This window comes from Gossypium hirsutum, chromosome D11 (assembly GCF_007990345.1).
Source record: "Gossypium hirsutum isolate 1008001.06 chromosome D11, Gossypium_hirsutum_v2.1, whole genome shotgun sequence".
Taxonomy (NCBI): Eukaryota; Viridiplantae; Streptophyta; class Magnoliopsida; order Malvales; family Malvaceae; genus Gossypium; species Gossypium hirsutum.
The window spans coordinates 34,552,508-34,567,931 of record NC_053447.1 but is presented as its reverse complement, the minus strand read 5'-3'; the positions used below and the strand labels follow the sequence as shown (position 1 = coordinate 34,567,931).

At 32.4% G+C, this 15,424-nt stretch overlaps 1 protein-coding gene across 1 annotated transcript; it reads right to left on the bottom strand.

Annotated features, from left to right (window-relative positions):
* Nucleotides 1–281: 281 nt before the first annotated feature.
* LOC121223182 (2-methylbutanal oxime monooxygenase) lies at nt 282–15,114 on the bottom strand. Its single transcript, XM_041104296.1, has 4 exons — nt 14,782–15,114; nt 1,163–1,414; nt 523–912; nt 282–425 (listed from the first exon to the last, which is right to left on the bottom strand). Exons 1-4 carry the CDS (start codon nt 15,112–15,114, stop codon nt 282–284), a joined length of 1,119 nt encoding a protein of 372 aa, XP_040960230.1.
* Nucleotides 15,115–15,424: the final 310 nt, after the last annotated feature.

Sequence of the window (15,424 nt, the reverse complement as noted above, 5' to 3'; positions counted from 1 at the left end):
TGACGACCAGCTCCAAACAGTAGCAAATTGAAATCTGACCTTCTAAAGTCGATGCGACTTCCCTTGAATCTTTCGGGATAAAACTCACTGGGGTTTTCCTAACCATTGGGGTCTCTGCCAATAGCCCAAACATTAACCAAAATTCTTGTTTTAGGAAGTATATCAAACTCACCCACTTTAAATTCCTGCATAGCCTCTAGAGAAGGTAATATAGGGACTAGTGGATATAATCTGAAGGTCTCTTTAACAACCATTTTGAGGTATTTCAATTTCGAAACATCTTATCCTTCTACTTTTGCTTTCTTCCCAATGCAGTTTCTTATTCCAGCTTGCACCTTGTTCATCACTCTTGGGTTCTTTTTCAACTCTGACATTGCCCTTAAAATCGTTGTAGAAGTGGTGACTATGCCGCCCATAAAAGCATCCTACAACAATACACAATAAGATGGAAATTAATTATGAATTGTATTGAAATATGATTAATTAAGGAAAAACAAAGATGAAGACACCTAATAAACTTACAAAGAGCATGGCCCTTACACAATTCTCTGTTACCCTGAAAATGTTGCTTTCATCTTTCATTAATCTTATCAAGAAATCAACAAGATCCTCTTGCTCTGGTTTCGGCCTTGCATGATCCAAATATTGGTCAAGCACCATTTGGAGGTAACCATCAAACTGGTGAAAGCTCTTCTCAAGCCTACCACTAAGCCCTGTCAAAGCATCTATAATTCTTCCTATCATTGGGAAAAAATCCTCGACCAAGAAGCTATCCAACATGTTCATGGCTTCACCAAGAACATTGTGGAATAATTGGTCTGTTCCGTATATCTTACCGAAAGCAATGGTTCCGATGATACCATCTGCGAGCGCAAATATCTTTTCGTTGAGGTTGACCGATTTTGGTGAAGCCTGAGATAAAGAAGTGATCAATTTATCAACCTTAGCTTCCCTTGCGTATGCAAAATATTGTACCCTCTTCATGCTCAAGAGCTCGAAAATGAAAATTTTATGCATCTCCTACCAATGATCACTGTATGGCGAAAACAACACGTCTAGACCATTGTAGGAGAACCTGTTAGGCCCGGGGGACGCTGGACGGGTGCAACAACCCGGGGGACGTTGGACGGGTGCAACAATAAAGGTCATGAATTTTGAGAACTTGTTCAGCTGTTTTAGCTGACGAAACAATCACCGTAGGCACGCTACCTAGCTGCAATAACATGATGGAGCCGTATTTCTTGGACAATTTTTCAAGGGAACGATGAGGAAATTTGCCCAAAAGATGGAAGCTCCCAATGAGAGGGAGCTTTGGAGGGCCTGGAGGAACCTTAATACCTTTCATTCTCTCATTCTTCTCCTTCTTTAAAAGAAGAAATGTAAGTACTGTGAGGAAAAGAATGGAAGGCAGCCACTGTAATTGGGATAAATCAAATACCAACATTGGTGAGATGTGTGCCTGTGACACTAGTACCGGTGATTAAAAAATCCAACCCCAAAGTTAAATTAGTTTCGTATAAATATGCATAAAATAAACTAAAATTTTGATTTAGGTTAAACAACTCTCGCAAATATATTATTAATTGAGATATAGCACAAAATTTACACATAAATTGCAAAATTTTCTCTAATGAAGTTTTGGCATGGTTGATTAAGATTAAAACTTTAGGTTTAAGTGTATTTAATTTCAAGTTCCACTATAAACAATTGTGATATGTGAGAATTCAATATTAATACACGATGTTCACTATATTTTGTATAGATGAAATAAATTAAAAATATTCTATTAAAACAATATAGAAAAATAATCAAATCACATTATAAATTAAAAATAACATGAATATAAGTATATAACACTCGAATGCATCAATTAAATATACTTTTGGTTTATTCATTAAAAGAAAACGCTGTATGTTCAAATTCACAACTTTGAAATAAAATAAAATTTAGAAAAAGGAAAAAAGATAAACTAATGGTCTGTGATTACAGAAGGAATTCACAAGCAAACTTAATTTTTAATTTTAATCTTTTGATAGGTAATTTTTTAAAAATTTATGATTTAAGGTTTAGGATATAACATATTAAAATTTTAAATTTAGTTTTGAGTCTAAAATTTTGGGATCTAGAATTTAGGTTTTTAGAATTTTATAGAAAATATTAAATTAATATTAAGATTTTAGAGTCTAATGTTTAAGATTTATAGATAAATTTAGGGATAAATATTAAATTTATACATTAATTTTGTTTCAATGTGTAATTTGATACTAAACTTTGATTTGGTGCAATTATCTTTAAGATCTTTTGCTTTCTTGAACCTTTGTAAAGAAAGACACACATGGTTAGTGACTACAGAACCAATGACTCAATGGTCTATTGAATCTTCTATATGATCTGGTTCCCTAAGTGTAGTATTTTCGTCTATGTACACTTATATTTTTAGAACAAATTGGTTTAATAAAAATCCATTATTTGTATTAATACATTTTGTATATTGTCCTCAATATTTTTTGTATACAAAGAAAAATGAAAGCAAACGTTGGCGCAATGATTATCTAATGTTTAATTAATACTAAGCGATATTATGAGGTCAGATCATGATACAAAAATACAACTTGTATTGGTAGATGAACCTAAAAATGTCCTTAGTTTAAAAGGAGTGAACTGATTGAGAAACTAACATTTTGTCTATCAAGTCTAATTAGGGAGATGTTTTGTCTCGAACATCAAAGCAGATGACTCCTAAAAGATAGAGACAAATGTGATTGACTGGACTGACAATACATCAGACAAGACCCAAGTAGAATAGATTATAAATTCATTTATGAATTTATTCACTTGTGATGTTCATAGTGTGACATATCTTAATCCTAAATGGATGATGACTATGTAAGTGTAAGTCATATACTTTGATTTAAGTAAAAGATAGAGTTCAAATAGATAAGGAACCGAAAACTGGTGCATTGGGTATATGACTTCTGCAGTATGTAGCGTCATACACAATAGGGGAATTCATAGACCAATTAATAGGTAAATGATATCCTCTCATTGAAATTACATGATAAATGAAAAGTAAATGTGGCCACAGGTCGTCTGTCTTTGTGATAAATGACTTAATTAATATTTGATAGTAATTAACTTTTCATGAAGAAAGATGTAATGGTTACCATGACATGAAATAGGATTATATTGGGATAACAAATTTATCACAAAGAGATTAAGGATGTCCTATGAGAGTAACACACTTATGATAAGGTAATTGGATGAGCATTGATTGAGTAGCTTTTGTAATGATATGTGATTAGGGAGAGCTTAGTCACGATAATATAATTGAATGACTTCATGACTAAATGAACTTATAATTAATAGGTAAAAAGTTAGAACTTAATTATAAACCTTTTGAGCCCTAATTTTATATGTCCAATCGGTCCCTCCACTAGCGTATTGAAACCAGAAATGAATTGCATGTAGAATAAAATGAACAAAAATGGATGGAAATTATGAACTTAGAGAAATTGATCACATTCACAAATGAATGTGTTTTCTCACTGAGTATAGAAATGACTTGAGAATTAATTAAAGCGTTTCGAATTATTATTTAATTAAATAATTGAAGTTTGAAAATGATTTTAAATTAATTAGTCATTGTGAATCTATGGAATACGAAAATCAAATATATTTCCTCTTAGATTCTGTTTCGGTAAAGTTGTCATGACTTTAATGGAATTAGAACTAGGTTGAGAAAATTATTTAACTGGAAAATTGATTTATCAAATTAAATTAATTAATTAATAATATTTATTTTGAAAAATAGAAAAACATGTATTGGGTTTGATTAAATTACAAAGTGTTGGGTTAATATTCTAGGAAGCACATATAATTGAACCCAATACAGGAGAGACCCAAACACCCATCATATGTAATATGAGGGGTGATATCCCTAGTGTATTTAAATAGGGAGTGCTACCCCCTTCTAGTTAAACTAGAATACTAGTTTTTCTATTAAATAAGTATTTTTTGTGTTCTACTGATTCAAACAGAATTCTCTTATCTCTCCCTATAAATAGATTGCACTGGTAACGCTATTTACATACTAATAATCGTTTCACATGTACTTAATTAGAACAATATTCAGTGTATAACCGTCAACTCAACATCCATCATAATATGTACTACAAATGAGTTGTTGTGAGACAATCTCAATAAGTAACATATATGTAACGCCCTGACTAATTTAACTTTGTTTCTGTGAATTCTATCATAAATATGTATTTTCTTCAGTGGTTATGCTTTTTGGATATGTGTTTGAGGTCTTGGGTTCAAGTCTCACTTTTGGAAAAATTCTGTTATTTTTGGTCCTAGCCTTATCCCTTTTAAGTGGGCTTATATTATATTTTCGGTAAACTCATATTAAAATGATCCTGCTAGTTCGGGTGGTAAGGTGTCACACTCCATTGTGCTCGATCGAGTTGGGTGAGAAGAAGATTATGGGTCCAAATTTGGTTTTTGAGGCAGAGGATAAGGTCAGATTGATTCGAGATTATCTTAAGGCAACTTCTAACAGACAAAAGTCTTATGTGGATCTGAAGAGAAAAGATATAGAGTTTTTTTTGTGGGGGATTGGTTTTCCTTAAGGTATCTTTGTGGAGAAAGGTCCTTAGATTTGGTCATAAGGGCAAGTTAAGCCCTAAGTTTATTGGGCCTTATCGGATTTTGAAACAAGTGGGGTTGGTCGCCTATCAATTAGAGTTACATTTGGAGTTGGACCGTATAAACAATGTTTTCCATGTTTCTATGTGAAGACGGTATCAGTTTGAACCACTTCACATTGTGCTTGTTGAGAAGATTGAGGTAAGCATGGATTTGACTTCCGAGGAAGAATTGATACACATTCTAGAACGAGAGGTTAAGGTCTTGAGAAAAAAGACTATTTCGTTAGTTAAGGTTCTGTGGTAGAATTATGGCACAAAGGAAGCCACATGGGAGCCAGAGGACTCGATTTGATAGTAATACCCACATCTATTTGAGTCAAGTAAATTTTGAGGCCAAAATTTCTTTTAGGGGGAGAGTTGTAGCGCCTCAAAATTTTAGTTTTTGAATTGTTAAAAATTTGTCAAAGTGAATTATTTGGTTTAGTGGTTACGTGTTGTGAGTAATGTGTGAGAAGTTCTGGGTTTGAATCCTTTTTCCTTTAAATTTTGTTAATTTTTGCCCAACCCCCTTACTTTGGATATTAGGTTTTTATATTATTTTTGCTCAATTGATGATAGAATGAGCTTGTTGGTTCAGTGGTAAGGTTTTAGCTTACCCTATGATCTTGTATTCGAATCCTTGCGTGTGCAAACAGAAATAATTTGTGCTTCTCCATAAGTGTGCTGCACATGTTGTAGTAGTTGGGTGGAATTTGAATTCTAGGGCAGTTGTAGTAGTTATTTTGCTTTAGTAGTGTATCTATTTCCTTGAATCGTTAAGGTATACTTTTTAGGTCAGTTGTTACATTGGGAATTGATCATTTTGGTTTTCCAATAGGAGAAGAATGTGACGCGTACGATGTCCCTCCGACGATCTCTGCACCTTTTTAGGCTGTTGTTTTCTCAAGGGTAAGTGATTGATATTTGTATTATGGTCAAATCGTGGTGGACTGTCGATGTCAAATAGGCGTGTATCAGGTCGTGTGGGCCATACAGGTGTGTGGACCCAATTTTCATAACATTTAGTTTGGGCTAAATTTGAAATGTGATTTGAGATTAGTCAATTCATAGACTCCAATATATGTTATGTATGCTATATACTTATGAAATCTAATATTCTATCTCTGTTTATATGACTTTTGAAAGCATGATTTTATAATATGATTTGTTTAGCATGTATAGCATGTATGTATTTGATATTTGATTAGTATTGAATAAGCATTGGCGTGGGACATTGATAAGATGAAGGAAGTGTTGACTGTTTAATAATTTGCCTTATCTGGTGGCTAAGACCACATATTTGTTCCAGTGGCATTACCAAACTTATTTGTTTCTGACAGCTTGTCTGCATTGTTCTGAAAAGTGGCATACGCTCACTTATAGGTGTGTGGAGTTGGATGGGTATTTATTACCCTAACTCGTGTGTAGGGATGGACGAATATGGTGTGTAGCGGATGGGGGTAGAATTTGATTTTGTATCTGAATATGCATCTAATTTTGTTATTGAACTGCAACTCCATATGTATCTGTTAAATTATATGCATATGATCTGTTGTGCGGGTGGAGTTAGACAATGAGCTTTTAGCTCACCATTTGATTGTTTCCTCTCAGGTAATCAGCAAACCTAGGGCTGGACAGCGAGCGGGAACTCAGAATTGGATTCTTTCAATAAAATGGTTCAAATGAACTTTATGTTTAATTTGGACTTTTCGAACTTTTGGACTATAAATTGATTTGGACGTTACTTTTCGTTTGTGACTTGATTTTTTTTCTTCTTATTTGGATTAAGTAGTATTATATTTATGTGTGCAAAAATGGTTTGTTACAAATAAACCACAGATTTCAAAACCCTATAACTTGGCATATTTCAGCTGCAAAACAAGATAGTCACGTAACTATTTTCTTGTAATAAAGTAAGGATTCTAACTAGAATTTTCCCTAAAACTGGAAAACAATTTGTCAAAGTAGACACTATTTTACCACATGGTTCAATTTTTGGGTTCTCAAACGATCTAATCTAACTCCTTAAGATTCGGTCATAACGTTCAGGTCAAGTGTGGGGTGTTACAAGGGAAGAATTTGATATTGTGCCAAATCAACATATTTATGTGTTTTATTTTGATACAATTTTGGGCATGATGTTACTAATTATTATTATTATTACTTAATTTTTATTTAGGTGTGATGCAAGTCTAAAATATCGAGAAATGCAAATTTGGGCACAGACACAAGAATTTAGAGTACAAAGGCTTTTTAATTTTGGGATTATTTTTTATTTGTATTAATATATTTTTAGAGTTTAATTACAATTAAGTTTTATCTCTTTATTTTTATTTAGATAAATATGTAATTTTTCCTTTATGAAGTTTATTAGGAATAGGTGTTTGTTTTTAACTAAAACAGAGGAAAAGAGAATGGGAAAGGATGGTTTTACTTAGGAAAAAAATCTGTTTAGTTTTTTTCATTCAACATTCCACTATTTTTGTAGTGAATTAAAAGAGGAGGGCAAAGCTCTAACATTAATGCGACTAGAACCCAAAGCACATATGGGGCGATGAATACCCTGACCATCAGGCCAACACAGGAGGTTTTTCCACTATTTTTTAGTTCAATTTTATTTATTTGATTTCCTTTATGACATTATTTATCATGAGCAATTAAATTTCATTCTAGCTAAAGCTGGAAAAACAATACGGTGTTTGAATTGTGAAATTCAAAACTATAGTTTAAACTTTTTCATCTTGTCTTCATATTTTCTCCAGTTTCGAGATAAATAGAATTGTCTCATTGTATTGGTTTTGGCATCATTTTGAGAAAAGCTCATTGTTCTATGTTTTGAGTAATACACACTTGGTACAATAATTCGACTCATAATTTTCAATTTATTTTACCGAAATACAAATTGATGTGGTTTGATTGGATGTTCAGTTAGGTGACATCATAGGATTAAGTAATCTAATTCAAATGGGTCGCACACTTGAAAGTGATCTGGTTTGTGCCTCAATTTCTGTCATCCTATTTTAACTATCAAAGATGTTATAATTCAACAGCAACAAATTAATCAAACACTCCTATTTAAAAGAACTATTGTGAAACATTTTCTAAAATTAATGAGTAATTGTATATGAGAAATAAATATACTTAATTTTCATTAGTAATAATTTCGATTAATTAGTTAGTTAATTTAACTTAACCAAATTAATTAATTCGAATTTCAATTCTTTTCATAATTGATGACGAATCAATGACAATTTTCAATTCCATCAATTATTTTCAATTTAAACTGAAATTTGCCCTCATCTAAAAATAGGTGCATTTGCTAAAAAAAAGTGTATCTCTCACTTGTATCGAATTTTTTTAATTTAATTGGTATGATTTATATAAATTATGTATGAAATTTGATGGTTGAATAATTAAAAAGACAAATCATATAAAAAAGTATAAAAGAATATAAATCATTTGACTCTTACACCGATATAAATAAATCTTTCCTCCATTGTAATTATAATTATCTATTGTCATAAAATACTAGATTTTCTAGCTAGGTTACCCTTGAGCTTAAAGAAGTAATTACAAATAAATTAAAATTTTTGTGGTAATTAAATTATGGATTAATATTAAATCATATATAAACAAAAAAAAATTAGAATTAAAATTCAACACAACACAAAATATCATTAAAATGAAAGAAATATATAACCATTTGGTCTCTTTGCATAACATGAATAAAATCTGCGAGTGATTATATGAACTAACTTATTTAAATATATTACTTAAATGGTAACGAAAAAAATATATCATTTAAAATGTAAAATTATAAGATACCATATATAAATCTTAAATATTTGAATTACATTATTTAGATGGTTTTATTTTCTAACTTCTTTCCTTGTAAGTAAAACATGAATCCTAAATCAATCAATGTGTCAATTTTAGTAAAAACCTTTTTAGATACACAACTTAAAAATAAAATAGTAATTTTTTTTCTCTAAATTGAATCATTATAAAACTTATTTACATAATTTAAAATATTAGTCATTATGGATCACAAACATGATCATGATTTTTTTTTTCTAAATTCAACCATGACAACAAACTATAAAAAAATTTTAAATGAATTAATATATAACACAAACACAACAAATTAACAATAATTAAAATACAATAAAAATTAAAATAACATAAACACATTATAGAAATATATAAAATTATACATAAATTGAATTATTAAAAGTGATATTAATTTATAATAATAAACCTATAGTAATCTTTTAAACATTTAAAGGTAATAAACATACAAAAATATTCTTATCTTCTCTCTTTTTTTCCCTATCCTTCTTCCCTTACAATTCATCCCTAGTTGAAAAACCAAAACCAATGAGTCTGAAGATGTCCTACACGTTCTCAAAGATTGTCCTGCTGCTAAAAGAATTTGGGATAAAATCGTCCCAAATAGAGCACTCTCTAGCTTCTACACTAGAACTCTTCAAGAATGGTTAACGGGGAACCTTTAGATTCTTCACCCACTTTCTTTGGTTGGGGTTGATTGGTCGTGCCTTTTCGGGATCGTCTCTTGGCAGATTTAGAAGAACTATAACCTATTTACTTTTCAAGGTATTTCATAGAGCATCGACGAAGTCCTTAAAGTTTCCCTTAGTTGGGCAAGACAATATATCTCCGCTTTCAAGTTTTCAGCTTACAAAATCCAAATATCGTTAGATAGTTCCATCATGGATCGAAGTTGGGTGTGCTTAAATACAGATGATTCAGTGAGGCAGGATGAGAAATTTGCTGCAGCATGAGGGTTAGTGTGTGACCAAAATGGTAGATGGATCATTGGGTTTAGTTGATATTTGGGCAATTGTACAGTGATGGAGGCTGAGCTTTGGGGCATCTTGGATGGGTTAAAGTTTATCTTAGACAGAGGACTTAAAAGGATCTTAATTCAAACAGATAGTCTCGAGGCTGCTTTTGCTATTCAGGAGGGAGCCTTTAGAATTTCAAACTCAACTCTACTTAGAAGAATTAAATAGATCCTGACAAAGGTAAAGCAACGGATAATTCAACATATTCCCCGAGAGGAGAACACTATCGTGGATAGTCTAGTCAAGAAGGTTCAAGATAGAAGGTTAGGTTTAAGATTGTTTGAGGATCCTCCTTTAAAAGTTTAGTCATTTGAGTCTGTATTTTTTTATTATTATTCACAAAAAAAAACCAAAACAAAGAAAGTTAAGCCTGTTGACCCAACTTTCCCTCCTTTCCTCACAAAGTCACGCTAGCCTCAAACTATAGCTGATAGGAAAAATAAAAGGATAGTGTAAGATATTCAAGGCAAGATTTCTAAAGGATACCTATGTATTGTACTTTTCTATTTAGCAATATATGTGATTTCAACTTAATCATATGAACTTGATAGCAAAATGCAAATGTAATAAGCACTTGATAAAAATATATTATCTCTTTATTTTATTAAAATAAAATGCAAAATCTAAAAAAAATTCAAGGAAACTTTTCAAAATCTTTGAAAAAATATGTAATTTCATTTTCATTTGATTCTAATTTATTTGGAAATCTTAAAAATAATTTTTTAATAATTTTTCTTTTAGTTTTTACATTTGCTTTAAATCCAAAAAATTTAATTAATTTCTGTTTAGTCCACAAATTTTAAATTAGATAATGTTATTAACAATTATTAGAATTATAAATTAGTAAAATGCAAATAACAATAAAAACATCAAAATTATTATTGAACAATTAGAATGACAATTTAAAAGTAAAATAAATTTGAGAGGATTAGTATTTTAAGAAGCTTATTACTGACTCTAATTAATGGGCTTGAGTCTCATCCCTTTTGAGGTCTTTTTGACTGCATCTCTAGCGAGATTTTTTATCAAAGGATCCACTAAATTTTCAATTGACCTCACATAATTAATAGTGATCACTCTATCATAGATTAATTGTCAGACATAGCTATGTGTTAATCCAATGTGTCTAGACTTTCCATTATATAATTGGCTATATTCCTTTGCTAGAGTAGTCTCACTATCACAACAGATAGAAATAGGTGAAATTGGCTTAGGCCATAAAGGTACATCATAAAGAAAATTTCTTAACCATTCTGCTTCTTTAGATGCAGCGGCTAATGCAATAAATTCTGCTGCCGTGGTGGGATCAGTAATATGTTTTTGTTTCTTGGAAGCCTAAGAAATGACTCCTCCATCAAGAATGAAGATTCATCCACTAGTATATACATGATCTTCCAAACTTCTAATCCAACTAGCATCTGAATACTTTCTAAAACTAAAGGATATCCATTATAACACAATGTAGCGACCTAAAATTTTGCACAAGCACTATTCGAGGCAATTATTGAAAATTTGAAAGCAATCTCAATTTTTTTTAAAAAAAAAGAGGAGTCGCCACCGATCACACCTTTGCTGTAGCGAACTAAAATTTTGCACAGGTGCTATTCGAGGCGATTATTGAAAATTTGAAAACAGAGTCTCAATTTTTAAAAAAAAAAGGAGTTACCACCGATCCTTTTTCTAGGTGTGATCAGATACTTATTCAATTTTTTTTAAAGAAAAATTATTTTTAAAATTTCTTTACAAAGAGTTGACTTTGGGTCTACGTCAAAATCCAGAGAAAATTAAGGTTCAGAAGTCAGTTACGCACGAGGAAGGCATTAGCACCCTCGCAACGCCCAAAAATTGGTATCTTGTTAAACATGCATTGTCTTTATTTTCAAAAATACAAGTTTAATTTAATATTTAATCGTGATTCGATTGAAACACAAGAATTTTGATAAATTACATATTATTATATTACATATATACTTTTTAAAAATGATTTGATAACTATTGAAAAATTACAAAAATAGAAATTTTATTTTTAAAATGCGAGAATTTTTTTTTTGAATTTATCAATTTTAGAAAGGCGTCTCGTATTTAACACGAACCAATGATATTCACCAAACATAGCAATGAAATCAACGGCTGAATGTCAAATCAATTCATTGCCTTATGTATTAAAATTATTTAGATTAAAAATTATAAATAAAATACTTTTAAAATTTTAAAAAAAGAAAAATGCTTTAAAAAATACCAATAATATTAAAAACGAGATGTCATTGGAATACATGGATTAAATTAAAAGTAGGTAAAAAGAAATTACCGAAAAGCCCAAAATTACGGGCTTCATCGAACGGGTTAAACGAATTGGGCTCTTTTATTCCCTTTTTTTGGGCTGCCTGCCGTTGGGCTTAGGTTGTTGGACTGGCCTGCTGTGCTGCTGGGTTGGGTGTTGGCCTGCTATGCTGCTTGGTCAAGTGCTGGCCTGCTGTTTGTTGGGCTTCTTCCCTTTTTCATTTTTCTTTTGGGCTGTGCAAATTGAGTCAAGATTGGCTGCTGGGCTGCTGGGATGGGCTTGCTGGAATGGACAGGCCTACTGGATAAGCAGTCGAGTCGGGTCAGGTTGGTGGTTGGGTCGGGTCGGTTTGGATCCGACTGATACTTTATATATTTTTTATTTTTTATTTTTCTTTTTTCTTTCTTTTTTCTTATTTTTCCTTTTTTCCTCTTTCTTCTTTTCTTTCCCTCTTCTTCTTAAAACCCTAGCCTTAACTCGCGTCGCATCCAACGCTTCCTCTGTCCGGCGGTGTGACGGCCAAAATCGGTGCTCCTCTTTCTTTTCTCTTCTCTTCTCTTTTTTTCTTCCTTTCGCCTTCTTCCTACTCTTCTCTCCTTTTTATTTCTTGTTTTGTCTATTTTTTAGGGGGAGGCAACGGTGGAGGAGGAAAGGCGAGGAACGACGGTGGCCACAGCGGTGATGGGGCACGACCGTATTTTTCTTTGCTGATTTGGCTTCATTTGCTATTTTTTTCTCCTTTTTATTGGTTTTTTTTTTTACTCTTGCCCTTCATTCCTCCAAATTTTTGGCGAAAAAAACCCTTTTATTGTTGATTTTGTTTGGTTTTGCAAGTAGTGGTTGAGGAGGGGGGCCACCACCCACGCCGGTCGCCGAAAATTTGGGGGGCAGATGTGCAAATCGCGCCTTTGTGCCAAAAGGATCAAATTGAAAAGGGTGTAAAACTTTTGAGGCTAAAGTGTAATTTAAGAAAATATAAGGTTAAATGCAATTTTAGGAAAGTTTAGGGGTCAAAATGTAATTTTAGTGGTCAAATGTAATTTTAAAAAGTTGGGGTCAAAATATAATTTATATTTTTTTATTTTTAAAATTTTTATTATTTAAAATTAATAAAATAAAATATAAAAACAAAAATAAAACACTAATGGGCTAAAGCCCAAACAAGCCCAATTATCCAATCCCAATGGATCCAATGATTGGGCCCATACGAGATCAGCCCGAACTCGCAATTTGGAAAAAAGTTAAAACACAAAACACGAACCAGACAAAATTCAGTGATTAAAACACGAACCGGACAAAACAGGGATAGAGTAATGACTTAAAAGCACTGAATTTTGTTCGAGTATCCAAATTTTCTTATTTTTATTTTTTTGAAAAATAGAAATCGAAAATAGCTCGGCGCGTGATCTGAAGCTCAACTCACCTCTCGGATTATGAGTTGATCTTTGAAAAACAGAAATTGAAAATACCCCAGCGTGAGATCCAAGGCTCAACTCACCTCTCGGATTATCAGTTGATTTTTTAAAAATAGAAATTGAAAATACCTCAGTGTATAACCCGAGGCTCAAATCACTTCTCGAATTATGAGTTGATTTTTGAAAAACAAAAATTAAAAATACCTCAGCGTGCGACCCGAGGCTCAACTCACCTCTCGGATTATGAGTTGATTTAAAAAAAAATAGAAATTGAAAAATACCTCGACGTGTGACCTAAGGCTCAACTCACCTCTTGGATTATCAGTTGATTTTTGAAAAATAGAAATTGAAAAATACCTCGGCGTGTGACCCGAGGCTCAACTCACCTCTTGGATTATGAGTTGATCTTTGAAAAAACAAAAAGTGAAAATAACTTAGCGTGCAACCCGAGGCTCAACTCACCTCTCGGATTATGAGTTGATTTTTGAAAAACATAAATTGAAAAAAAGAAATAATTTTGAGAAAATTAGAATTTCAAAAAGATTATCAGGTGAAAATCGAAAGCCTTCTTTTGCATCGATCCAATGCAGCTGCCACCAAAATCTCTTGCTCTACTAAAATACTTGTATATGTCATGTATGATGTTATTATAATATGAACGTGTTTTTCCTAGATGCTTTTATGCCTACTTGATCGTGCTATGCACCCTAAGCTGTTTGTCACGTGCCCTCCTTTTTCGTGAGGGCCTACATTCATTGCCTCAATCCTTGACTTTTCTTTCAGGTTTTGTATTCATCCTCAAGTTTTGTGGGTAACCCACATTTTCGTATATCACCCTCCTACCCGTTATTGAACTTTGTCCTTGTTTCAAAATCGTTTTACTTATCAAATTCTCATCCGGATAATGCTCAACATTCCTTTTGTTTAGAGTATGTCATCTTACTATTTATTATTTAAATGAATCAAACATGAGCTGCTAGAAAATGGCAAAGTAGGTACGAAAGAAATACCTTACATTCATACTTTATTTCAAAAGCAAGAGACAAAGAAAATTGACAAGGAATAGTTCAATAAATAAAATGTCACAAAGAAAAGAAATGAATTTAATGACCACGAATGCTCTAAATATCCAACACATGAACTTCTCCATGTTTCTTCATCAAGGATCTTTTCGAGCATGCCTTCCTGTGTAGAAGATTTCGAGCTTCAGAGAATTCTTCAAATATTTTAACTTCACCATTCAAGTCGTCTTGCTCCTTAAGTCTGAATCTGTTTCATTAGGATGCCCTTTTCGGGTTTTCATCCTAATCCATTTTGTTAATCAAGTTGCACTTTTCGAGTTTTCATTTTTTTAGGCATAATATTTCTTCACAGCATCTGAATTTACTGGATTAGGTAATTCTTTCCCAACCATATCAGTGAGAATCAGAGCCCCTCCCGAGAAGGCCTTTTTTACAACATACGGCCCTTCCTAATTTGGTGACCATTTTCCACAAAAGTCTTTTTATATTGCGAGGATTTTTTCTTAGTACGAGCTCCCCTTCGCAGAATTCTCTTGGCCGCACATTTTTGTCGTGGGTCGTGATCATTCTCTTCTTGTACATTTGCCCATGACAAATTGCCTTCAAGCATTTCCCTTCGATAAGGTTTAGCTGATCATATCGAGCTCGAATCCATTCTGATTCTTCTAGTTTTGACTTCATCAAGACGCGTAGGGATGGGATCTCCACTTCGATGGGCAGAACAGCTTCTATCCCGTAGACCAAGAAGAAAGGAGTTGCTCCTGTAAATGTCTGTACAGAGGTGCGGTATGCGTATAAAGCGAATGGTAGCTTCTTGTGCCAATCTTTATATGTCTCAGTCATCTTTCAAATAATCCTCTTAATGTTTTTGTTAGTCGCTTCTACTGCTCCGTTCATTTTCGGGCGATAGGGTGAGGAATTATGATTCTTTATCTGAAATTTCTCACACATTTATTTCATCATCTTGTTGTTCAAATTCAAAGCATTATCTAAAATGATTCTCCCAAGCAAACTATATCGACATATGATCTCTTTTTTTAGGAACCTGCAGACTACAGTCTTCGTCATATTAGCAAACCAAGCAGCTTCTACAAATTTTGTGAAGTAATCTATAACCACAAAGATGAATTAGTGTCCATTAGAAGCCTTCAGG